This window comes from Carcharodon carcharias, chromosome 19 (assembly GCF_017639515.1).
Source record: "Carcharodon carcharias isolate sCarCar2 chromosome 19, sCarCar2.pri, whole genome shotgun sequence".
Classification (NCBI taxonomy): domain Eukaryota; kingdom Metazoa; phylum Chordata; class Chondrichthyes; order Lamniformes; family Lamnidae; genus Carcharodon; species Carcharodon carcharias.
The window spans coordinates 57,642,311-57,668,219 of record NC_054485.1 but is presented as its reverse complement, the minus strand read 5'-3'; the positions used below and the strand labels follow the sequence as shown (position 1 = coordinate 57,668,219).

The 25,909-nt window shown below is 43.5% G+C and overlaps 1 protein-coding gene across 5 annotated transcripts in view; it reads right to left on the bottom strand.

The window, feature by feature from the left end:
* Positions 1-25,909, bottom strand: part of col16a1 (collagen, type XVI, alpha 1) — a 512,937-nt gene that overhangs the window by 317,988 nt on the left and 169,040 nt on the right. For all 5 annotated transcript variants that reach the window (XM_041212846.1, XM_041212840.1, XM_041212847.1 and 2 more), the window contains exons 11-14: positions 22,870-22,896; positions 12,826-12,843; positions 11,720-11,755; positions 481-552 (exon numbers count right to left, since the gene is read on the bottom strand). In XM_041212846.1, coding sequence (XP_041068780.1) covers positions 481-552; positions 11,720-11,755; positions 12,826-12,843; positions 22,870-22,896 — 153 coding nt within the window. The remainder of the gene's footprint in view (positions 1-480; positions 553-11,719; positions 11,756-12,825; positions 12,844-22,869; positions 22,897-25,909) is intronic.

Here is a 25,909-nt window from a genome sequence, read left to right as displayed (position 1 = left end):
TAGCCACCAATGCTCACATCCCATGAATGAATAAAAAAAAAATTCTTATCCAGTCAGCCTATTCAGCAACTCCAGTTCCAATGTGGTTGTTTCTGATCTCTGCAGTGAGCTAGCGAGCCACACAGTTGTATCAAAGTGGTTCAACAAGAAAGCCCATCCTAACCTCTCAGGAACATTTCCCATAAATAAATGCATAAAAAATTGTGTGATCATCATTAGGGTCCCTCCACTATTCTTAAACCCAATGTAGACCAATCTTCCCAGGTATGGAGTTTGTTAATTATCAAAAGTCAGTTGGTTAGAAGAAGATGACCTCAGTTTTCCAGATTACCAACTCCACTTTCTCCCTGTTGCAACCTCCAGCTCTTTCCGAAATCTTTTCCTTCCCATGAATTTGGAATGTCATTGTGGATTTTGGTGAATCTGTGTCGAGTTTTCTAACGTAATCAGAGGTTTGATTAGAATAAGCGGAATACTCACATCTCTTCCAGGGAGACCAGCAGATCCCTGCAATCCTGGCTCACCCTTCTGACCTTTCTCAAGATTCAGAGGCTAAAAGAATATTCTCAGTTAGAAATGAATAAATACAGGCTGTAATGAAAAACTTGCTTAAATTACAAGACACTATTCAAAAGAAAGAAGTCAATTGGAAATGGTGGAACACTTCCAGAAGCAACTGAGGCCCAGAATCAATGAAACAAATGCCATCAGTAACTTCACACTCTGCTCACTGGAAGTCATCCAACTAGAAATTGGCATAGTAACCAATGGCCTAATCTACATGAACACAGGAATTAGACCTTGTTCTGAGCCTGTCGGCCTAGGGAATTAATATTCAGCTGAAGACAGCCCTTGTATCCCATTCTTCAAGAACTGAACAAATTCTATTGTCTTGCCATTTCTGAGTTTTTAGATTGAGCCGACAGAAAGGCTGGCATCACCTAATGCATCACCCGAAGGACTGCATCTCTGACCGGGCCACACATCCTCAGCACTGGACTGGAGTGCCAGCCTAGGCTGTTTGTTCAAATCCTGGTGCAAAATTGAACCAAATCTGTGATTACTGCCAATCAGCTCAAGTTGGCACACAATTGACAAGTGAACCAAAGCAGGGAGTGAATACAAGGAGAAAGAGGACAAATCACAAAATCACAACTGTTTCAGCACAGGGGGTCACCATTTGGCCCATTTGCACCAGTTCTCCAAATGAGCAACTCACCCAGTGCCATTTCCCCATCTTTTCCCTGTAACCCTGCACATTCTTCCTTTTCAGATACCAGTCTAATTCCCTTTCGAATGCTTCAATTGAACCTGCTTCCACTGCACTCTCAGGCAGTGCATTCCAGATCTTAACTGCTTGCTGCTGCTTCTTTTACTGAACACTTTAAGTCTGTGCCCTCTCATTCTTGATCCTTTCATGGAGCGGGGACAGTTTGTCCCTATCTACTCTGTCCAGACCCATCAAGACATGATAAGAGAGTTGGGGAGCTGGTTCATTTTAACCCCTAGTCTGTGCAACGTTCACCCTGTGCTGGCTCCCCTGTGACCAGGGACTGTTCATTTTTGTCATGGATTATGAAGTAAATAAAAAAGACATAAAGGATAGAGTTTTTGCTTGATTGCACATTTTTGGTGCAATTGCCCTGATATCGCTGTAACTGTGCCAAACATTGTGCTATTTTAAAAGCAAATTGCACTTAGCACGACTCAAGTTTGCAATCTTTTTGCGCTAGTTTTAAAACCACTGTGCTAGACCTCTGCCCACAAAACTGGCCACACCTTCAGGTCAAATTAATCACCATTTGGAGTTTCACTAATCACATCACTTTTCATCTATCGAGCAAGATCCAAAAATTAAGCTGCTTCTTTTGGGCCCATTTTGTTAGGCTTGAATATATTTATGTTTAAATTGTTAATGAACTGACTACTGTACCCCAATATAACTAACAACTGCTTCCGTATAACTTTAAAAGCCATTTTCGGTAATTTGAAATCAGTTACAGAGTCTATGGATTGACAATGTGATTTAAAATGCTTATTTCTAGTGGTAAACTCATTTCCAGTTACATTAATAAAGTGCACCAAGTTGCCCCTATTAAATATATCAAAAGAAAATCTTTTGAAGCAAAATTTCAAAAGAAGTTTTAAAACACTGTCAATTATGGTGGTTCACAGCAGATTTGACATTTCTTGGGATGCAAATGAGCTGGATTTTTGCCATCGAGGCAGGAAGCCTCCGCCTCTTTTAAAAGGGCCCCCGCTTGGCATGTTTCCGTTCCTGGAAGGCGGGGACGGCATGAAGTTGGGCCCACCGCCTCCGGAGGCATTTCAGATGTGGCCACAGAGGCAGGTGAGTGCTGAGGTTGGCTGGTTAGAAAGCCCGCCTTGGTTCTCTGAGACTTTGTCTCAGTTGTATTAAAGGCTGTTAGGCCCTCTAACCCTCACCCTTCCATCCTTTCCCCATGCCTCCTCCATATTACCATGCCCCTCCATGCCCCCCTGCATCCTCCATGTCCACTCACCCAGAATGTACCATAGAATCAGTGAGCCATAGAATAACAACAAGTCTTGAAATGCACAAGTCTTTAAAAAAAACACCCATTCAGAAATCTGATTTGAAAAAACTGCTCCTCTTACAACCCTACAAAAGCATCAATCAGACAGAGCCATGACAGTATCAATAACAGAGCTTTACCTCACTTCATACCTCTTAATCTTGTCTAAATAAACATACAGGCATTGAAAGAAAGAGTTCAAAGAAATAATAACTTATTTTAACTTTGAAAAGGTGACAGTCAATCAAAGCAAACGCTCCACTTGCACCTGAGAAAACAGACCCCTGCCGAGCTAATCCATTGGAGCTCAGCCAAGCGTCCATAATGAGGATTTCTCTGAATTGTAGCAACATAAACAGGTGGCCAGACATCTGTTTCTCCAGGTGGCCTTATTGTGAATTGCCGGCTCCTGGAATGGGCGCGGGAATCCTGGAGTTGGGTCCCACCTGCCATTTTTCATGGCCTGACTCTGCGAAAATCCAGCCCAAACACTTTCAAAAGCAGAAACTCTGCCTCAGAATCTCAATTACAATAACGATGAGTGATTCAGATTGGAGAAATACAATTAGAAAACGATTCAATGGACATCTCGCTGGGCAGGGCAGGGCAGGAGGGAACTTCTTTTGAACATGTTACATGAATGAAAGTTTGTTTGCAGAATCACTTAGCTGAGGCCCCATGAGTCCTTCTAGGATTCCCTGTTTAACAACAGAATGGACTCAAATTATTCTGGTAGTGTCTAACCACAGAGATCTGCTTTTTTTTTGATGATAGAAAACCCAACTTTCTTGCAATTTCCAATATGGTTGTCAACTCTGACTTGACTAATTCCTGGAGATTCAATCTTGTGGCTGTTGATCACATGGTGTTCATTTGGGACATATGCCCACTTTGAAAGTGTGATTGCATTTATCTTATTTTGGTATCTCAGTGTCACCAAGTAAATATCACTGATTTAATAAAACCATTATTGATACCACTGCCTTCTAACTAAAGGTTTCCTTCAATTTTATGACTTTTTAGAAAACAAGAAGTTATAAAAATAATAAATGAATTAAAATCTAAAGATCCCACACCCCATCACGGAGATCCAGCTACAGAGAGGTAAGGTTCAGTCTTCAGAGAGTAACAACAAAGCTGCCTCATTAACGGAATAAATCAAAGAACAGCACACACGGCAGAACACCACAGAACTTCAAGGAACATCACAGTCCATCACATAATGCTGTGGAAAACCACTAAACACCACAGAACGTCACAGAGCAATATAGAGCATCACAAAGTAATACAGAGCAATACAGAACATCACAGAACTATACAGAACATCAAAGAGCAAAACAGAACATCACAGAACAATACAGACTACCACAGAACATCACAGAATAATACAGACTACCACAGGACATCACAGAATAATACAGAGGACACCACAGGACATCACAGAACAATATAGAACATCACAGCACACCACAGAACATCACTGAACACCACAGAATGACATGAACACTCCCTTCCCCAGTTTGTGCTTCTCTCTTTTTCTCTCTTCCTCAGTTTGTGTTTCTTTCTCCTTCCCTCAGTTTCTCTCTGAGAAATCACCGAGTTTGTTTTGCTTCTTGATCCCGATACCATCACCCTCACAACCAGCAATGAAGTTGTATTTCTGAACATTGGGGTGATCAGCGGGGTCTAAACATGGCAGTTTGTTTGAGAGTCACCACAGCCAGCACAAACCACGGCCATATCGCCTGAGTTGCCAGTAGCAATGGCCGAGAGACCATAGCTAATTCTAGGAGTCACCCACCCAAAGCAGTTGGGTTTTTCACAGATCTCTGAGTGTAGGTAATGGATGAGATTCTCTGAACTCAGACAGACTTGGGGAATGGAAATGACTGGATTCCTCCACAGAGAGTTGTGATGGGCTGACTCTCCTCCTTTAGTGCTGTCATGAATCTATGGGTTGGATTTTCCGATGCCAGTGAGGTTGGGGAACTGGTGCTGGCTTAGTTTCAAAATCATGGTACAAATGGTCATCAACGCCTTCGTGAGAGCTTCAAATTTTCAATGTTCTGCATGAGTCAGTAGGATGGGAAACACATTTGCCACTAATTAAGGCCTGCTAAGCTCCTTTAGGAATTTGATAAGGAATCAGGACATTCGGGAATGCAATTTTAAAGTTAATCTGGACGAGCCTAAACTGTCTGGTGCACATTAGTGCACAGCTGTTGGATTCACCACAGGGACAAAGAAAGGTTCATCTTGTGACAGAGAAAGTTATCAAGCCCTTGAGTAATCTGAGCTGGAGCTTGTGCATTGCCTTGGTTTGATCCAGTCGCCCTCTTAAAACAACCATTTATCCTCCATGGCCATCTGAGGAGCTGCCTGCTCTCTTTGGCAAGGCACTGGCAGCCCCCAACAGGTCTGCCATCTTCTTTGCCATTGGTGTCAAGCAGACAGTTCCCATCTCCTGGAGAAACCTGGTGGCTCTAGTTGGGCGCCAAGCTTACCTCCTGCCCAATTAGGACATTTATGTTTAAAAATTGTATCACTATTGAGGAATTCATCCAGCCCTATGACTCTATGGGTAGAATTTAAAGCCCTCCTCTGGGGTGAGCTTGGAAACAGGGAGGCATTTAATCAGGTGGGAAGGTGACAGGTGGGGACCCCTTGGACTTCCTACCAATGCCCTAATTAAGTCCAGGGCAGGAAGTCTTGTGGACGGCCTTCCTGTCACCAATTGAGGTCCTTAAGTGGACAATTAATGCCTTATCCCTGCTGCTGATTTTCGACCAGTGAAGGGAGAGGAAGTTGCCACACTGGGAGCCTGAAAAGAAAACCCAACAGGCACCTGGTAGGGTGGGAGGGGAGGGGAGGGGAGGGTGGTGCCTGATTGAGGGACTCGATTGATAAGGGGGGCTTGCTGAGAGCCATGCCTCCTGCCATTGCTGCTAAACCCCCTCCCCTCTTCACTCTTGTGACCTCCTACTCTGTCCTCACTCACCTTCAACCTGGGTCTGTTGGAGGTCCTGGGCCTCTGGTGGGTGCATTGCTGGCAGTTACCACCACTCCCCCGTTGGAACTGATGGTAATGAGGAGCTGCCAGACTCTGATCGGCTGGAAGTTCTTATTTGGTTGGGTGGGGTGGACTGGTTGGGGGACATGGCTTGCATCTTCAGGGTCTTTGATCCTTGGGAAGGCCTGTAGCTGTTCACCTAAGTGCCTGATGTGAACTTATGACAGGCCTTCCCAAAAGGAGGTGACACAGGGTTCTCGCCAGCTCTCCAGCAGGTGGGCAAAACTCCCATCACCTGCATTAAACACCACCCTATGACCTGAAAGGAGCAAGTACACCATTGAGCTGCCTGGGAGTGGTTCCAAGTTTCATTCCTCCTCTTTACTTAACATTATTTTATTTTACGGAATTTGTTTCCCCTATTCCTCGGCCAAGAAGTGGGCAGCCCCCAGGCTTCTATCACCCAGTCCTCTGCTAATTTGTCACCAGGCTTTTGTCACTACTAGGCCTCTGTTAAGTTACACATTTCACATTTGTTTAGAAAGCTGGGAATTTAAGTTGTACAACCAACACTGGGAGGCCAAAGCTTGGTCACTGCCCAGCTGAAATGGCACTGTCTCTTGTCATTGGTGCATTTCAGGGTTTTGCTGGGATTTGGCAGTGAAGAGTTATTCTTGCTTCTGTCCTTTCAGATGTTTCTTTATTTGTTGTCAGGATGAGCTGAGGTCAGAAGTTAATGAAAGCCTAAAACAAAAACAAAAATACCTGGAAAAACTCAGCAGGTCTGGCAGCATCTGCGGAGAGGAACACAGTTAACGTTTCGAGTCCGAATGACCCTTCAACAGAACTAAGTAAAAATAGAAGAGAGGTGAAATATAAGCTGGTTTAAAGGGGCAGGGAGTGGGTGGGGTGGTGGGACAAGTAGAGCTGGATAGAAGGCCTGTGATAGGTGGAGATAACCAAAAGATGTCACACACAAAAGGACAAAGAGGTGTTGAAGATGGTGATATTGTCTGAGGAATGTGCTAAGGGTAGAAAGCAGGACAAGCAAGGTACAGAAAGCCCTAGTTGGGGTGGGGTGGGGTGAAGGAATCAAAAAAGGCTAAAAGGTAGAGATAAAACAATAGATGGAAATACATTTAAAAATAACGGAAATAGGTGGGAAAAGAAAAATCTATATAAATTATTGGAAAAAACGGTGGGGGGGAATCGGAAAGGGAGTGGGGATGGAGGACAGAGTTCATGATCTAAAATTGTTGAACTCAATATTCAGTCTGGAAGGCTGTAAAGTGCCTAGTCGGAAGATGAGGTGTTGTTCCTCCAGTTTGCGTTGGGCTTCACTGGAACAATGCAGCAACCCAAGGACGGACATTAGGGCATGAGAGCAGGGTGGAGTGTTGAAATGGCAAGCGACACGGAGGTCTGGGTAATGCTTGCGGACAGACCGAAGGTGTTCTGCAAAGCGGTCACCCATCTGCGTTTGGTCTCTCTGTGACATCTTTTGGTTATCTTCACCTATCACTGGCCCTCTATCCAGCTCCACTTGTCCCACCCCCCCTTAAACCAGCTTATATTTCACCTCTTCTATTTTTACTTAGTTCTGTTGAAGGGTCATTCGGACTGTAAACGTTAACTGTGTTCCTCTCCACAGATGCTGCCAGACCTGCTGAGTTTTTCCAGGTATTTTTGTTTTTGTTTTGAATTTCCAGCATCCGCAGTTTTTTGCTTTTATCTTAATGAAAGCCTAGGTTGGGTTCTTTCCCACTAGCAACTGCACAGGAGGGTCAACCCCACCTGTTGGAAGGTCAAATACTTGCCCAGCATAGAAATAGGTCAGACCAATAAAGTCTTAGTTTATGAGTGGCCTATCTTGGTTGAAGTGATACTCGGATACTGTGAAAGATTTTGGCTACCCTTGGGTTAATAAGCTGCAAATAAAGCAGCTCACAAGTATCTGACAAATGGTATGTCAGGCTAGATTGAGCTTGGCTATATCACCCTCCCAGACTCAAATTATCTGCTTGTACACAAAGAGTAGACAAATCAGTCTGAGATCAGGAAAGCAGTGCAGTACATTATAAATCACTGTTCATTCACTGAGCAGAGGAGGAGTCTGGAGCCAGTCTTACATGGGTTTATTCACATAACCCAGAGAACCGAGGGACAGACTCCCCTTTTCCTCCTTCCCAGAAACCGGTTCTTATATATACTTAAGAATAATGCCCTAACCTTTTCCCAATTAGTAACAGCTGCTCTCACTTACAACTACAGCACACACTTCATTGTGACAGGGTTGCAACATTAACACAGTAACTGGTAGGGGCTGGAGAAATAACACCAGTTAATGGTGTTATTCTCTGTCAGACTGGGAGAGATAGTGTGATGACTCTTGTCCTTTGGGACAAGCCTTTTTTTCACCTATTAATTAATCTTTGAATTATGCTGATTTTAGTTGATTTGTTATAGTAAAAGTTTTAAAAATGAAATCTTGGCCATCGGTTTTCCTTCCGTTGGTGTTGTGTCCTTTCTTTTAAAAATATTATCGTGTTCAACGGGGTTCATAACAATATTATGAGTCAATGGAGTTAGCCTTAGAAGGGAGAAATATCACTCTTGTTAATGGGGGAGAAATTATTTTAGTTCAGTACGCTATTCTCTCTATTCAACTCTGTTTCACTTTGAATCTCAATCTATATGAGCACAGGGAGGTTAAGGTGGAACAGTTTAACTATCTATCAGTCACCTGTATCTATGGAATGCATCAATCACCAGCATCTCCTCAGAGCAGGTACGCATGCCCATAGCTTGGTCCTAGTTTATCTCTAAAGGAGATTGAGTATGGAGATGTTTCAGCATTCAGATTGTAAACAGAACCAATTTACCTAATTCAAACACTGGTGTGCAAACAACCAGATCCAAGAATTTCATGGAACAGGAAAGATGTGGATGGCAGTCACACCAGAATCATTTAAAATGGGATTGCTTGTAGTTGCTTTATAAACTGTTTGACCTCCTGTGGCATTGCTTATCCAGAGTCTGGAGCCTGGCTCAACTGCTCAGCTCTGAACCTGGCATGTGTCTTTAATGCCACTGCTATGATATTCTTTCTGCTCGTGTGGTCTGAGGAGGTGCTGAGATCAACTGGAAGCTGATCATTGAAATGGTAGCATGTTCCTGATCAGCAGCTTCTTGTCAGTCATGCCTGCCTTCTATTTCAGAATCCTGTCACTTTCTGAAGGTCAGGAAAAAGCAGCAAGAATAGACTGGCTTTCTTTCTTTTTCAGTAAAATTGTTTCAGGATTGTTCCTTTATAATATGTTGCTCTTTTATACAATTTGTGATGTCTGCAGAGTGATGCTCTATGCATGGGGACTGGAATTTGGCACCTTGAATCTGGGTGACATTTTCAGCACTTTTCCTCAATTAGTGAGATTATCAGGTTAGCTGGCTGGTTATGAACAAGGTTGGCCATTGCAGAAACAAGTACACAAAAGGTAAATCAGACTTGATCACTGTCTGTGTGTGAACAGTGTGAGATTGAAAGCAATGCAGAGGCCACGTCCCCAGTCCTAATTGGCATCCTGACAAATGAAAGAACATAATCCAGACCAGAGGTGCAATCTTGCTGGTCTTTCTGATTCAGTTGTATATTTGGCAGGGTATTTACAGTGAGTCATTGAAGGAACTCAACATTTCTATGACGATGGTTTTAAATGGGTCCCTCTATAAACTTCCTGATCTGAGCCAATCCTGTTTGATTTACTGTACAAAGAGGTTACATTGGCTTCTTCAGGAGATTAATGAAACTGAGAAAACTCCTGAGAAGAAAATGGGATGATGACACAAATGTTCTTTTCTCATTTCTAGCACTGTGATCCTATGCTCGCTTCAGCTGGGAAAGTCTTTACCCGAGTACATTTGAACCAGCCACCAATTTAGATTTCAGATATCAGTATGATTCCTGGTGTAACTGAGGCCGGAGAGTGAGTGAGTGACTAGTGTGACTTAGTTTACAGCTGAATGAGACTAAATACTGAACAGGTTTCCAGGGCCTGTTCCAGTATGTGCCTAATTTGCAATCTAGGAAACACTTCTTGGCACAGTCAAGAAAATAAACTGGTTGGAGTGAGTCTCTTAACAAAGCCAGTCACGTCTGCCCAGCATGACTAATTATAGGCTCATTGTGTTCTGAAACCTAAAGGAAGATATAATTTACACCACATGCAGAACCGAGTGCTAGTGCGAGTTAGCACACAGCAAGAAGAATTGCAAATCTTCAAATGACTGATTTATCTACAGGCTGCAGTACTCAAGTGTGAGGGTGCCCTTGGCCCAGGAGGTTAGAATGTTGGTACAGTGACTGATAGTTGGCACTGTGCCATCTCTAACTGGCTCTATCTTCAGCACTGTGTGAATCTTTTTGGCATTGCCATTGTTGATCAGCCTAAAGAGGTACATGAGCTGGGGGGGGTGGGGTGGCTCTGGGTTTGCCTAAGAATGGGATAATTATATATATAAATTATCTTATTAGGAAGGTAAGCTAACCAGTTGAGCTCGGCACTGACAGAGAAGCTTGGTTATTGTATCTATATACTGTTTTTCTATTTTCTTTTTATGTTCTCCTCATCTCCTGAAGGCCCTGGTTCTTGTGAAGGTTTGGTTTCACGGGTATATTGCCCAATGGCCTCCCTTCCTGTTGGGGCTTTGTGTTGAAGATGCAGTAGGATAGCCTATCTGACATCCATATTTCTAGCAATTATTGTCAGGACATCGATATGTTTTACATTATTTAAGTTTATAACAAAGACAGAACAGTAATGTAGACAAAAACGGTTTAAGCCGCCTTCTGGAAAATCCTGTCTTTTCACGACGACAGTTAAGATCACGTAAGATTGTATTCACCATAGCTGTGGCTCGGGAAACCTATAATAACAACTTGTATCTGTATAGAATCTTTGACTTTGCAAAATGTCCCAAGGTGCTTAATAGGAGCATCAGCTGAAAGCGTTTGACATCACGCCAAATACAATGTTAGGGTAGATAGCCAAAAGATTACTCAAAGATGTAGGTTATAATGAGTGTCTTAAAGGAGGAAAGCAAAGTAGAGAGGTGGAAAGGTTTAAGGAGGGAATTCCAGAGCTTAGAGTCAAGGCAGCTGAAGGTATGATTGCCAATGGTGAACGATTATAACTGGGGTTGTTCGAGAGGCTGGAATTAGAGAAAAGGAGGATAGTGGGACTGAGGGAGATTATAGACATAGGGAGGAGCAAGGCCATGGACAGATTTGAAAACAAAGTTGAGAATTTTTAAATTGAGACACTGCTGGACTGGGAGCCAGTGTAGGTTAGACAGCACAGGGGTGATGGGTAAACAGGAAAAGCATTGATAGGAAGTAAAAGTGTGGTATGAAAGGCATGGAGTCTCTCATCTCTGTTTGACAATTGATTCATTGGATGATGATAAAAGATTAGAGAGAGTTGCATCCAACAGGAAATAGACAATAAAAGAGAATGGTGATAAGAAATGCCATGTTTTTATTTAGAAATAAAGAAGTTGCTGTCATCAAGACCCAGTGAGGTGAAAGGATTTGGAGAATCTGCCTTTGTGGGTCCTGATTAAACCCAGGCTCAGTAAAGTTTGGGTGCGATGCTGTGATGCTGTGTATGGGTGGGTTGGGTGTTTAAGATTAATATTTTTCCAAAATTAAATGAATTGAACAGATAATGCTGTATCTAGTCATATGATTCTGTTCACTGCTTAACGGACTTGTCCAATAATTCTGAGGGGAACACTAATTAATTTCTACCCAATCCTAATCCAGGAACCTCCGCCCCTGGTTAGACTGAGATCAGTGCTGACAGGATCAAAGCTCCACACCTCCTGATTTGACTGACTTGGTAACACACTGGGCAGTCAGGTAAGTGCAACCAGGTCAGACACATACTTGCTTTCTTTGTGTGTATCTGACTGGGAACCAAGAGAAGCAGATGCAGGTGACTGTAAATGTCTGAAAGCAATTAACATAAGAGCAAAAAAGACTGAGGCGTTAAGAGAAAGAGTGGGACCAGCAATAAAAAGCAGAAGTGTCAGGGATGAGAGTAAGGCTTACTTTACAGATTCAAACTTGTTAAAAGTGAGGAAAGTTAAAACTTACCGGCTCTCCCTTCTCTCCTTTCTGCCCTTGTGGACACTGGAAGTAAAGGTGAAAGCGTCAGTAGATTTGTTCATCAGGGAGATTTTACAGGATTGGGGTTGGGGGGGTTGGGGGGGCGTGGGGGGGTGGTGGTTGGGTGCTGCGGGGTGACAGGTTTCAAGCTTGAAGACAGTGACAGGGCTGCAATCTGTACCCAAACCAGGGGACCCGAGGCTGGCCCAGGGCAGGGCCTTGGGATTTATGTAAATAACATGGGCCAGCTGTGAGCACCAATTGTGCCTCCACGGACTTTCCTGCACCACTGAATTTCAGAGAACCAACCGTGGGAGCGATGGCCTCAGGTGAATGCTGGGGGGAGGGGAGGCCAGGCAGGGGAAGGAAGGGCCAGGCCAGAGGGTCGGGGGGGGTGGGGTGGGGAGGGAAGGGTCAGGCAGTGGGTAGGGAAGGGTCAGGCAGTGGGGGAGGGAAGGGTCGGGCAGGGGGGAGGAGGGGTTGGAATCACAGCCAGTATTGGCCAGAAACCTATGGAACTGGGACACCACTACTCCCCTAGGCTCCACACTGCAATATAAAACTTCAAATAACAGGAAATCTGTAAATGTGCCTGTAATCTGATCTGTGAGGGAGCTACAGGCTCTTTTACCAGGTCCACAGACTCCTCCTCAATGGATTATTTAAATCAGGAATGATCAGGGCATCTTCTGCAGCTGCCAAGTCTGGGATCTGGATTCCAGTTCTCAATGCTTTTTGTTATCTGCAACCTGGCAATCTGGGAAATGCAGACTGATCCAAGGAAAGTCTAATTAAGCCCAATGGAACACATTATCATATATTCCACTGTATGGAATTCTACAGGACTAAAACTGTTCAATTCACTCTCACTGTACAAAATCCTGGTGAGAGTAAACGGGAAGGGACTTGATCCATTGGGATTCTAGTGAATAGGAAGGAGTTTTGATCCTTTGGGATTCCACACAGTGGGGGTGAATGGGAAGAGACAATTAGCCTTAGTTCTAGAGCATCATTAATCTGTATGGTGGCAGATCCTTAAATATCAATTAAAGATTTCCTACAGTGATGAATACAGGAGATTGATTGTTACTTACCGCTACACAGCCTTCATTCTAGATGGAAAATACAAAAAATAAAAATGTGTAAATATGAATTATTGCAAAATCAAAACTGTAACCTTTAGCTTAAGCAATGTACAAATCTAGAAAACATGAGATCCTGTTCTCAGCTGGCATCTAGAGGGCAGCACCAACCAGAGGAATGGTACCTCCTCATTTAACTCGTGCTACCCTTGTCCACTAGCATCTAGCAGCAGAATGTATGAGAATAGATCTCTGAACAGATTGCACGTCCACATCATTGACCAGAGATTGGATTGTGATAATGAGAGGGGGAGCAGGAACCAGGGGGACAAACAACCAAATTACATGTTAAAGAACATGCAGTGTCAGCCAAGGCAGCAGCAGTGGACACTTGAACTGGCCCAGTGCCCTGAGCTGTGCAGAGATAAAATCAGTCAGGGTTCCCACTCCTGATTACTGCCCAGTGACCATTGCTGGATAGTGCATGTGTGAGGATGGGACCAGGCTTGCAATCCACGGTTGAGCAGCCTTCCAACACTGGTAGACACATAAACAAAATGATCCTGCCTTTTAATTAAGAATATAAGAAAATAAGAAAGGGGAGCTGGAGCAGATCACCCGGCTCACTGAGCCTGCTCCATCATTCAATAAGCCAATGGCTGATCTTGGGCTCCAACTCCATTTTCCCGCCCACTTCCCATATCCCTTAATTCCCTGAGGGACCACACATCTGAGTATCCCGGCCTTAAATGTATTCAACAATGGAGCATCAACAACCCTCTGGGATAAAGAATTCCAAAGATTCATAACCCTTTGAATGAAGTAATTTCTCTTCATATAAATCATAAATTATTGCCCCCTTACTCTGAGACTGTGCCTCTGTGTTCTAGATCCCTCAGCCAGGGGAATCAACCTCTCCGTGTCTACCCTGTTAAGCCCCTTCAGAATCTATTATGTTTCAACAAGATCGCCTCTCATTCTTCTGAACTCCAGGGAACATAGACCCAATTTACTCAGCCTCTCATCATAGGATAACCCTCTCATCCCAGGGGCCAATCTAGTGAAACTTCACTTTATTGCCTCCAACATAAGTATTCCTTAAATAAGGAGATAAAAACTGCAAGCAGTATTCCAGGTGTGGTCTCATCAAAACCCTGTACAACTGTAGCAAGACTTCTTTATTCTTGCACTCCAATCTCCTTACAATAAAGGCCAACATGCCATTTGTTTTCCTAATTGCTTGCTGTAGCTCCATGCTAACTTTTTGTCTTCCTTGTTCGAGTACACCCAAGTCTCTCTGAACATCAACATTTAAGAGTTTCACACCTTTTAAAAAATATTCTGCTTTTCTATTCTTGCGACCGAATGCCAGGGTTTATCCCCTGGAACGTACTATGCAGATGGTGCAAATATGATGGGTCTGATGAAGGCAGGCAGAGCATCAAGGAGGGTGGAATGGGGTTGGAAGGGAAGCATGGTGAGTTAGTAAAACTTTGGAATATGATCACATGATGAAATTCTATCCTTGCTTAGTCGTAAATGTCCAAAAATGAAATGGGTTGGGCAGTTTCGATCCAATTCTTGGGCCTGGAACATGGGGTATCAAATCCGACATTAGTTGGCAATTGTACTCACTGGATCACTGGTGTTGGCAATGGAGAAACACCATGTTGGGATAGTAGTGGGTGCTCTTCTGGTGTTGGCACTGATGGCCAAGTGTTAGACATAGAACAGCGGTAGTTCTTCCATCTTTGAGTCGGAAGGTTGTCAGCTTAAATCCAGTCAGCTTAAACCCACTTAAATACATAATCAAGGCTGACACTTCCAGTGCAATTCTGAGTGCAGCACTGTCAGAGGAACCAGTTTTCAGATGATACATTAAATGGAGGCCCTCTGAGGTGTATATAAAGGATTCCATGGTACGATTTCAAATAAGAGCAGGGGTGTGTTCCTGGTGTACTGACCAATATTCTTCCCTTGAAAAACATCACTAAAACAGATTGAGGTCATTTACCTAATTGCTGTGAATGGGATCTTGCTGTGCACAAATCAGCTGCCGAGCTTCCTCCTTTATAACAGTGACTACACTTTGAAAGTACTTCATTGGCTGCAAAGTGCTGAGTCACCCAGGGGACATAAAGGCACTACAGAAATCTCTCCTTAACATGGATGGAACAAACAGAGTGTGTCGATAATTTGGTAACCTGACCTAACAAAAAATTGTCAATGTCAGTCATGAAAAACTTGTCCCAGTTTCCCCAGTCTTTTGGGGGAGAGAGTTCCAGATTTCCAGTGTCTTTGGTTCTCTGACTTCTCAGTTAAATGGCTCTAATTTTCAGATTATGGGCCAGATTTTCATGGGGGTGGTGTTTCCTTTATAAAGGCCCCCGCCTGCTGTATTGTCATTCTGAGGAGGCAGGGGGAGAATGGAAGTCGGGCACGCTGCCATTGGGAACAGACCCGAGGCAGCAACGGAGGTGGGTGGATGGTGAGACTGGCAGGCTGGAATATCCGCCCCCATTTACTGGTACATCGCCCAGTTTTAATTATGAATGTCAGACCCAAAACCCTCACCTCTCAACCCCTCACTTCCCCACCCACCTTACATACTTACAAGCCTTATACCCCATGCTGCCTTCAATTCTCCATGCCCCTCCATACTACCTCGCATCACCCATGCCCCCTCCATTCCCCCCATATATCCTTCATAGCCACTCAGCCTGTACCCACTATGGGCAAAACTCAGGAGCCATGTCTTTGAAATAGGCTTTAAAAAATAAATTTCTAACAATCCATTAGAGCTGTCATTCAAACAAACTTCATACTGAAAAAGAGCTCTCCTTCAATAAAGCCATTCAAAAAAAAATCCCCTCAAGTAGTCAATGTGTTGTAAAACCAAACGTCTACTTCACATCAAAGACAGATATCCTTTAATAACCTCTTAAAACTGTCCATAATACTGTCTACACAGCCCCCTGCTGCGATAAGTGGTTCTTTAGCTTTTTGAAACTCAGCTAAGCATTCATAAAGAACAAACTGTCGTGTGATTATCACTGTCATGACAAGTAATTATAGTTCACAAAAAATAAAGCCTATTGAAATTGTTTTTTTTCTAAGCTTCACCGCATTCGTGGGTTAGGCCCATCCCTAAATGCCCTCTGAACAAGAGGCAAATAAAAGTCAAACACATTGCTGTGAGTCTGGAGTCACATGTAGGGTAGGCCAGGTAAAGGTGGTAGATTTCCTTTCCTAAAGTGAACCAGATGGATTTTTATGACAATCAACAATGGTTTCATGGTCATCATCAGACTTTTAATTCCATATTTTTATTAAATTCAAATTTCACCACTTGCCGTGGATTTCGAACTTGGGTCCCCTGAGCATTGCCCTGGGTCTCTGGAAGACTAGCCCAGTGACAATACCACTTTGCCAGAGTCTCCACTTGCTATTCTATCTATGCACTCTAGCAGAAGGTGTCTGTTTTTTCTCTCTAAGTAAAAGCTGCATACTAGTTTTTCTTTCAACTTTAAAGGGCTGGAGATATGAATTACTTCAGATCATGATACTTTGAGTTCCCAAGCAGTGTTTTCGTCAGTGATCAATGCCTTATAGCGCTTTCCCAATGGTAAAGTTCTCCAATGCTGGCCAATATAATCAACCATTATTATTATATATAACATAATTATATATTATTTATATAATATATAATTATATTATCAATATAATTGCCAACTTACCTTTTCAGAGCAGAGCTCCATAATCAATTACTACAGTAAAAACACATCGAATCTTGCAATATAGCATCTAACTATTGAGATTAAAACGGACTTTTTTGTATTTCAAAGCCTGTCAATGAAAGAGTTCCAGGTGAAAACAGGAGACTAATGAGGAGAGGGGAAAATTGCAGATAAGTTAAATTTATTGTGGGGGGGGTGCGGGGAGTGACAATTAAAAATGAGTTGCCATGTTGTGGTGACAAAATTCTGAAAGCTTTGAGATACTTGAGAAGGAATTTCAACCCATTTGCAGTCTTCTGCTAAAAAAGCAAGGATGTGATATGAAAAAATAAAGAGAAAGTGAGACCAGAAGGTACAGGCATGAGTCTACAGGCCAGTGGCCCAAAAAACCCCAGTATATCCCCTCCTGTCTGACAAATGCTGAGGTGGGGTAGTGCTGCACGAGACGATTCTGAAAGGAGTTAACTCTGTATCACTCTGGATTATTATTGCAGTGTCACGAGGGGCAGCTTTTGCCTATCATTCCACAAACTTTAGAAAGTGTGTTAAGCTGAGAGAGAGAGTGAGAGAGGTAAGAAGAAGGGATATAGATTGAGGTCAGAGAGAGAGAGGGTTAGAGAAGATAGAGTTTCAGAGAGGGGTTGAGATACAGATGCAGGGAGAGCGTCTTCAATTAATGTTAGCCAATGTTTGCAAAAAGTATTTGAAGCCAAGTGATAATATCAGCAGTGATTTCTTGCTAATTAAAATATTCAGTGTTAATCACTTATAACTGAGGCAGAATTCCAATTTCTTACACCTATGAGATGGAAAGAGAGACAGAGACAGTGATGAGATAGATAGGTAAATTGAAAATGAGGGATTGAAGATGAGGTTGAGAGAAGGGAAGGGGCTTTATACCCACCCACACATACCACCCCACAAACACACACATGCAAACGCCCATCCACACATACAAACAAACAAATTAAGAGGAGCCATTAAACAAGATTACAGCTGATCTGATTGTGGCCTCAACTCCATATTCCCGATAACTAACACAAACACACACCACCCCCCTCTCCCCGCAACCAACCTCACCCCCAGTCTCCCACACATACACACCCACCACCACCCCTCTACACAGATACACACACACACACCAAGCATCCAACTCCACCCCCAGCCCCCACACCTCTCCCCCCACATACACATACGATCAGCACAAGAAGAAAAGAGTTTCTCAATCTTGACACCCTGCTACACATCTTATATAAAGAAATCATCTGCAAGCAGGTTGACTGTCACAATCTCAAACCTTCAAGTTTCCCTCTGACAATGTAAGATCAATGAAATCGCTGAATTTAAACAGTATCATTAACTCATTGTTGTCATTTACTGTATTACAATCAGATGACCACATTACTCAGCCTGTCCCATGATATATCTTAGCTAGGTAACAACAACAACAACTTGCATTTATATAACTCCTTTAACATAGCAAAGCACTTTGTAATATTTGACACCAAGCCATGCGAGGAGACATTAGGAAAGGTGACCAAAAGCTTGGTCAAAGCAATAGGTTTTAAGGAGGTAAAGAAACAGAGAGCTTTAGGGAGGGAATTCGAGATTTTAGGGCCTGGGCAGCTGAATGCACATCCGCCAATGGTGAAGTGATGAAAATGGGGGATGTGCAAGGGACCAGAGTTGGAGGAGCTCAGAAATTCCGAGGTCCTAAGGCTGAAGGAGATTACAGAAATGACAAATGGTGATTCATGGAGAAGTTAGAAAACAGAGATGAGAATTTTAAACCCGAGGCATTGCTTAACTGGGAGCATATATAGGTCAGTGAGCACAGGAGATGGATGAATGGAACTTGACGTATGTTAGCAGCGTTTTGGATGAGATCGAGTTGACAGACGGTGGAAGGTAGGAGGCCAATCAAGAGATAGTCAGGTCTAGAGGTAAGAATGACATGGATTAGGGTTCCAGCAACAGATAAGCTGAGACAGGTACGGGCAGAGGGGAAGTAGGCATCTTGGTGACAAGGAGAGTATGGGGTCAGGGTTAGCTTAGGGTCAAGACAGAATCAAGAGCTATGCCCATAATCTATAGCTTTCTGAGTTTGTAAAGAATTGACACCAAGATCTTTCACCAAGGACATCAATAGTTAAGTTAATTGAAGATATCGTAAAGCATTGCTCATCATTTTCTTCTAACTGGTATATTTGGCTTGAGATCAGAATATTGTACCTTAAGGAATATGGTGCCACTGTAATTAAGACCTCAAAAGTCCCACATCACACTGAACACTACACCTGGGCCCGCACTGAGAAAACCTTTTACAATCCTCAAAACTTCCAATCCCCTCTCCAAATAAACAAGGCCAACTTTTTCTTGGATATTCTTCTTTAATGTTCCACACAACAGCAATGCACACACTCACTGCCTCCTTCAATGAAAACGTTGAAGACCAATAAAGTTTTACAAATGGGGACTGAGATATCTGATGGATTGCTGGAATACTTACAGACTCTATTTTATCAGTCCACCAGGGACTGTCAACAGCTAACCACAGAAAGTGTTTTTACTGCACTAAAAATATAATGCCAGGATATGATGGCCCATAAAATTGGACCCCATACACAGACCCAATTGTAAAAATATATTACAGACTCTGCATGTTCATCAAGGTAAATCATCCAGAACTGGCCGTGTTTTCATGCACACTAAATAAGTTCACCATCAGCCTCATCAGGTCTCTGAGGGTTGTAGTGAATTAGGAGGTGAGGCACCACTCCTCCAATTCCTGCATCACTTCCCATAAACTAATGCCCCTCCGCCCCCATATTTCAGCGTGAACATTTCTGGCAGTGTTTGTTGGTGGTACAGGGTTGGGGTAAATTCTATCTGGCCCAAGGAGCACTCTGGCCTAGACATGAACTGAGCCTAACTCGAGCAGTCACTTTGGGCTCTTCAGCTCCCTTCAGGGATTTTCTGGTCCTGCCCGCAGCGGGCATCCTCGCAGGCAGGACGGGAAAATTTGGAGGGCGGCCAAAAAGTCAATTGACTTTCGGCTGGTCTCTAAATTTTCCTGCCCCAACCACGATGATGTCCACTGCTGGCAACACCAGAAAACACCGCTGTTCATCACAACCTCCTGCCCCACATTCCCACCATTTGCCCCATAACACATCCACCCTTCCAGTGCACCAGCATCCCAGAAATGGTGGGAGCATTCCGAGGGGTAGTGGAGGCAGGAAGTCGGAATGAGACCTCCAGCAATCCCCGTACCCATCAGGACATAGTCTTTGCTACCTGATTGAATAAGTCTTGACTGTTAGTTAAACAGCCTTCTTATTCCCTCTCTAATAAACTGACAGCTAATTAATAGAAGTGTTTCAAGAAAACATTTTAACATTGTCTCTGTGAGTTTCCAGCTCGCCTCAGTGCTTGAAAGATTAATCTGTAAATTTGGAGATTCCGAGACATGATTAAGTTGGCAGCTCTAGCTCTAACCCTTTTAGACTTCCACTGTCTAATACTTCTCCAATTCCTGTTTCAGTGCCCTCACCGGCTGGGTTTTAGAAGCAGATCAGGGTTTGGATTGGAGAGAGGCTCTTTCACACCATCAAATGTCTTGCAGGTTTAGTGCCATGATCCTGACACTGAGATATTTTTGGAGAGGCTGATTGGCTACCTATCAGTAAGCAGTGGATAGCTGAGTGAGGGAAATTAGGACCAATTATGGGGCCTATTAAGGGCCCCTTCCCAGGCTGACTGAGCTTTCTAGTTGGTAAGAGAAGATCAGCCCTGATCACAGCCTGGCTGGCTCACACCAAGAAAGGGGCGGGCTGAGGGGGGCGCATGATTAATTCCACAGAGGGCATTCTCCATCCGCACTTGTCATGGTCGTTGGGCCACAATTGCGGATGCTGTTGGCCCTGTTGTGGGGCTGTCCCTCCACGACCACAGCCAGGAAGCTGTGGCCATTTTAAGTTAAAAAGAAAAGAAAAATTACCTCTTTTTCTCGAGGTGCCTCCATGTTGAGGTACCCCCTCTCTCTCCATCACAAATCTGTAGCTCTCAGCTCAACCATTGCAATTGCCAATGTGTCAATGTTGGAAGGCCTCCCATTGGTTCTCCAGCCTCGGGTGCCCCAGCAACCCCGCTCCCCACCATTAATTGGCCTGCTTCAAAAATCTGGATGCGTGTGTCTGAAAAATGAGGCAGAATTTTATGCCAATGGGATTTTACGGTCCTGCCAAAGTCAGTGAACTTTTGAATGGCTCATCGCATTTCATGGCCCAACCTGCGCCACAACAGGCTGTAAAATTCCACCATGGGCGGGGTTTGCACCCGGTGAACCAGTGTCCAAATTCCCACCCCAGAATTGAAAACCCTATGGGCATGGTGTCTACCTCTACCCCATAAGAAGGGCCTCAGGCTGGGCTGCTCTTCACTCACTCTGTTTCATGCACAAACTGAAGAAAAGCATCTGTTGAGTTGGCAGTCAGCCATTTTGATTAATGGTTACCACATGGAGTTTTGGCTGAACTCCCAAAGTCCCCTACGCAAAAACTGTCTGGGTTAGAAATTCATCTCCTTTGCTGCAAAGTCTGCTGCGAGTGTACTGCTGCTTTATGTGAGCACGTACCTGTGAAGTGCAGTGTTATAACGCAAAGCTCCAGAATTTCTGATAATCCGCTCTATATATTGAAATGGAGCAGCTAATTGGACTCAGGACTGTCGTGGGGCCTTGAGGGGAGCCTCAGGCCGATGAATCGCCAACATAGCAACTGAGCTTGGCCATCAGGCAATTTGTTTTGATTTTGATAAACACGAAGTGAATTGTGTGTAAAGAAAAAAAACCTATGAATTCTGCACTGCAGATGTTCCTGAGAAGAAACTGAGCAAAGGGGAGAAAGGTGCCAAGACAAAAAGGAATGAGCACAGTGCAGTCTTTGCTGTATTAACGCAAGGCAGCAGGGCACAGGCTATATACAACCAGGCGCACGAGATCATTGACTCCTCAAAGAACGCCTGCTGAAAGAGTAGCAAGATCCCAAACTTGATGCCTGATCTCTGGTGAGTTAGCTGATCTGAGGCAGAGCAGTAGTAAGGGGGTGACATGACTGGCCTCCTGGAGAAGCAGAAGGGGAAAGAAAACTGTGGTCCCAGCTCCTCACAAGTGTAAATGCTGGGGGAAGGGGCAGTTGGACACAGCCATGGCACCCACATGATTGACCAGTCTAGTCATAAAATAGTGGCATTTGTTGCATACTGTGCTGGTTCCAGTGGAGCAAGCACAGAACATGCCCGAGTCATTAAGGAAGGATAGAATGGGAATGATTAGGGTGGCTGTGAATACACACAGAGTTTCAGGCCTGGATTTCTGGGGGTAGTAGAGACTCAGTCCCTTGCAGAAACTATAGAAGATTAGTTAGTTCATGGCACAAAGCATCAAACTGCAGGGCAGGCTGGGAAAGTTCAAAGGATTCATAGTCAGGAGGCCCTGTATCAGTTCAGATATCTCCATCTCAATTTTCAGAAACACACTCCTCTGTGTAACAGCTGTCTAACAGAATCACAAACTTAAAATATCACCATTATTAATTTACCCCAAAACCAGGTCATGGGCTGATAGATCAAATTGGTTTGGAGCTGATGTTGAGGTGGATAGTACAGAAAGATTTTTACCCACATTAACACATTCAGAGAATGAGATCATCTATTAAACCCATTACTGGTTAAAAAGGTCAAACACAGATTGGAGGCTGCTCACACCCTGGGACCAATCCCTGCAGGTTCAGGTACAGCACAGGGTTAGATACAGAATAAAGATCCCTCTACACTGTCCCCATTAAACATTCCCAGGACAGGTATAACATGGGGTTAGATAAAGAGTAAAGTACCGTCTACAGTGTCCCATCCACCACTCCATATGTAACAGTAAACTGACAGGCCTGCAGTTATCTGTTTTTTTCCCCAATCTTTTTCAAATAATGAAGAGCCATTAGCAATTTTTCTATCCACTGGCATAACTCCTCAATAAAGAATGCTTAGGGAGATTTTTACTCATAAATATTCGATTTATACATCTCTCTTGGACTGTGAAATATGAAGCAATCTGTGCCATTGTGGTCTTGGTGAGTCCAGTGTTTGATGTCTATATTGATAATCAGGCACTGACTAATCTTCTTTAAACAATTAGTCTTTGATGCATTTTACATTCTACTCTGAGACGCACATGACCTACAGTTCATGCCTATTGGAATTCATGACTGAAGCATTGCTGTAAGTGTTCAGAGAAGGAAGCACAAAGATTACTATTAATTACCTTCTGTATGGCCATTCCACTGGCTTCCTGTAAGAGATTGATCAAAAAGAGCAAAGTTATTTCCATTTTAGAAAACAATTTTGGCCAGTTTCCACCTCTTCTGCTGCAGGTGGTGCCTCTGTCTGGGGTACAGTTCCACCATCACTCCCCCAGCCCCCAAAGCCTTGCTCGTTCACTAGGGGTTACCTGTTAGTAGTTTATTCAACTAAGGAGACATCGCCGCTGAATCTAATCCCACCTTATCCAACATGCATCTGTACTAGAATTAGGGTCAGGAGCAAAACCCTGGCTGATTTTCCTCTGATGATCCCAATGTTTTGAGACTAGGTCTGTCACCCAACCTTCCAACCTGGCTGAGGTCAACTAACTCAGTAAGAATGAGGATTCAAACCTGGGACCTCCCCATTGTGGTTCCTATACCCACAAGGCCATTGAGGAAACTTCAATTGACATGTAATTTACTCCTTCCCCTATGTTTCTAAGCATTCCCTACATTGCCAAAGACCAGCCATCATGTAGATTCTGCTAATCACCTCCCTATGGCCAAATGAAGCTGAAATCACCCAGGGACAATTCCCGTCTGCAGGACATTAGATTCCAGGCAGTGCAGCCAAGCAGATCAAGAGAGTGGAGAATTTAAAAGCAATATGGGAAGCAACAAAGGCAATGCAGCAGAGTGATCACATGGACAACAAACTAGTAAGTGGGGAAAAGGTGGTATAGAGAATAGTTCAAAAACAAAAGAAAGGGAAGAGAGTAGAGTAATAGCCAGAGATTGTGCTTTAGGCAGTACAGATAAAGGGAAACTAAAAGATGTAAAGTGATCAAACCAGAGGGAGAAATAAGAAATATGTGAGGAAAACATTGGAGCTGAAGCACAGAATAGGGTGATTGGCCCAAATGGGTATTCTTTATACAGGCAGATGGGGTCTCAGGAACAAATGGGTTGAATTGCAGGCACAAATTCAACTTGGAAGCAGGTCGTGGAAGCCATTGCTCAGACATGGCTGCATGAGGGTCAGGAAAAATCTGGAAAATGGTAGACAGGAGAATAGCCTTTGTCATTAAAGATGAAATCACTTCAATGATAAGAGAGGTGAGAGGTGAAGAGGAAGTGGGGAGTATATGGGTAAAGTTGAGAAACAGAAAGAGTTTTAAGACTGTAATGGGAGTTGTGCACAGACCCTCTGGTAGCAGCTGTGAAGTGGTATATTGTGTAAAAGAGATTAGACAAGCATATAGTAATGCTGAGAGGTTTCAGCAGGGCATTTTTAACTTCATACAAATTTGGACAGACCGCCTAGCACACGTTAGAAAGGTAGTGAATTTCTTGAATGTGTCCAGGATGGTTTTCTGCAACAATATGTCCTAGAACCAAAAGGAGTATGTCACATTAGATTCAGCCATGAGCAATGAGCTGGATTTAGTTAATAGTCTAATATTATGGGAGCATTTATCTAATAGCAATCATAATATAATGAAGTTCAACATAGTAGGTTGGGTCTTAGGTGGGAGTGTATCCCCCTTGTCCCCTTAAACTGAAAAGTCTGTGCCCAGCTCACCAACCCGAGACTTGGCTGCTTGCAGTGATTTTGGATGGGCCTACCTGGCAAGACCCAGTGAGGGAGGGGAAAGCAGGTAGGGGTGTGGCTATAATTTAGGGGCTAAGTGGGAAGGGGGAGGTTGAAACAGGAGTACATTCTTTGGGTGGGGAGGGATGCCTTTAATGGGCACAGAGGAGTCCCCAAATAAGGTTCCCCCCACCCCAGATTTCTGCCCAACAGCCCACTCAGTGAAAGCTGTTGGGCTGGTCGCCTAGCCTCCACCTCCCAGTGCTGCAGGTAAAATAACTAGGCCCAAGGGTAAGCAGGCTGCCTGACACCTTCCCTGCCCACTGTATTGTGGGTGGCAGGCTGGGGGTGGGGAACCAAGATGGTGGGCAAGCCACCTGTTTTATTTTACAATCCCACCCCCCACATTCAAACATGCTGGCGGGGGCTGTAAACCTCAGCCCAGTGTTTGAAAGGGCGAAACACAAAACAGTTACTAATGTTCTAGATTTAGGTAAAGCTGGTTTTAACGCAAGAAGACAGAAACTAACCACAGCAAATCTGTTAATAGGAAAATGGCAGAGGAACAGTGTTCAAAAAAGAATTGAAAGTGATATAGAACCAGTTTATACTCCTGAGGGGCAAGAGCTCTAATTACCAAAAAATGCAGGCAGCCGTGGATGACTAAAGAGGTAAGAGGCAATATAAAACTAAAATGAAAAACATACAAACATGCAAAAAAAACCCCACATCCCAGTGAACGGGAAAGGATGACAGAACAGATGAGAACCACAAAAAGGGAGTTTGAAAAGCAAGCAACATCAAAATCAATAGAAAAAAATGTTTGCAAATAGCATAGGAAAAAGAAGATAGTCAGGAGTAATGTGCATCCCATGAAAACTGATAATGATCATATTGTAAATGAAATTAAGGAAATAGCAGACATGTTGAACAATATCTTTGCATTTGTTGAGGGATTCGACAAAACTAATAGAAGCAAAATAACATAAATAAAATTAATGAAGGAATAGTGACACTAATGGGTGATAAATCCCTAGGACCAGATGATTTCAATTACAGGGTTAATGAAAGTGGGTGAGAGTATCACCAAAGTCCTAACTATAGTCTTCCAAAGTTCTCTCCATTAAGGAACTGTTCTTTTAGATTGGAAAATTGCACATGTCACTCCTCCGTTTAAGAAAGATGAGAGAAGGAAACCAGGGAGTTATAGACCAGTTAGGATAACATTTATTGTTGAAAAATGACTAGCGTGTATAATTAAGGACAGAATAAATGAATACTTTGTCATTTTTCAGCTCATCAGAGAGAGCCAATATGGATTTGCAAAGAGTAGCTCACACCAGTTGAATATGATTTTTTTTGAAGAGGTGACTAAAGTAGTGGTCAGGGGAATGTCTATTGATGTTAGTTATATGGATTTTCAGAAGGCTTCGGATAAAGTTCCTCATTAGAGACTGTTAGCTAAAGTT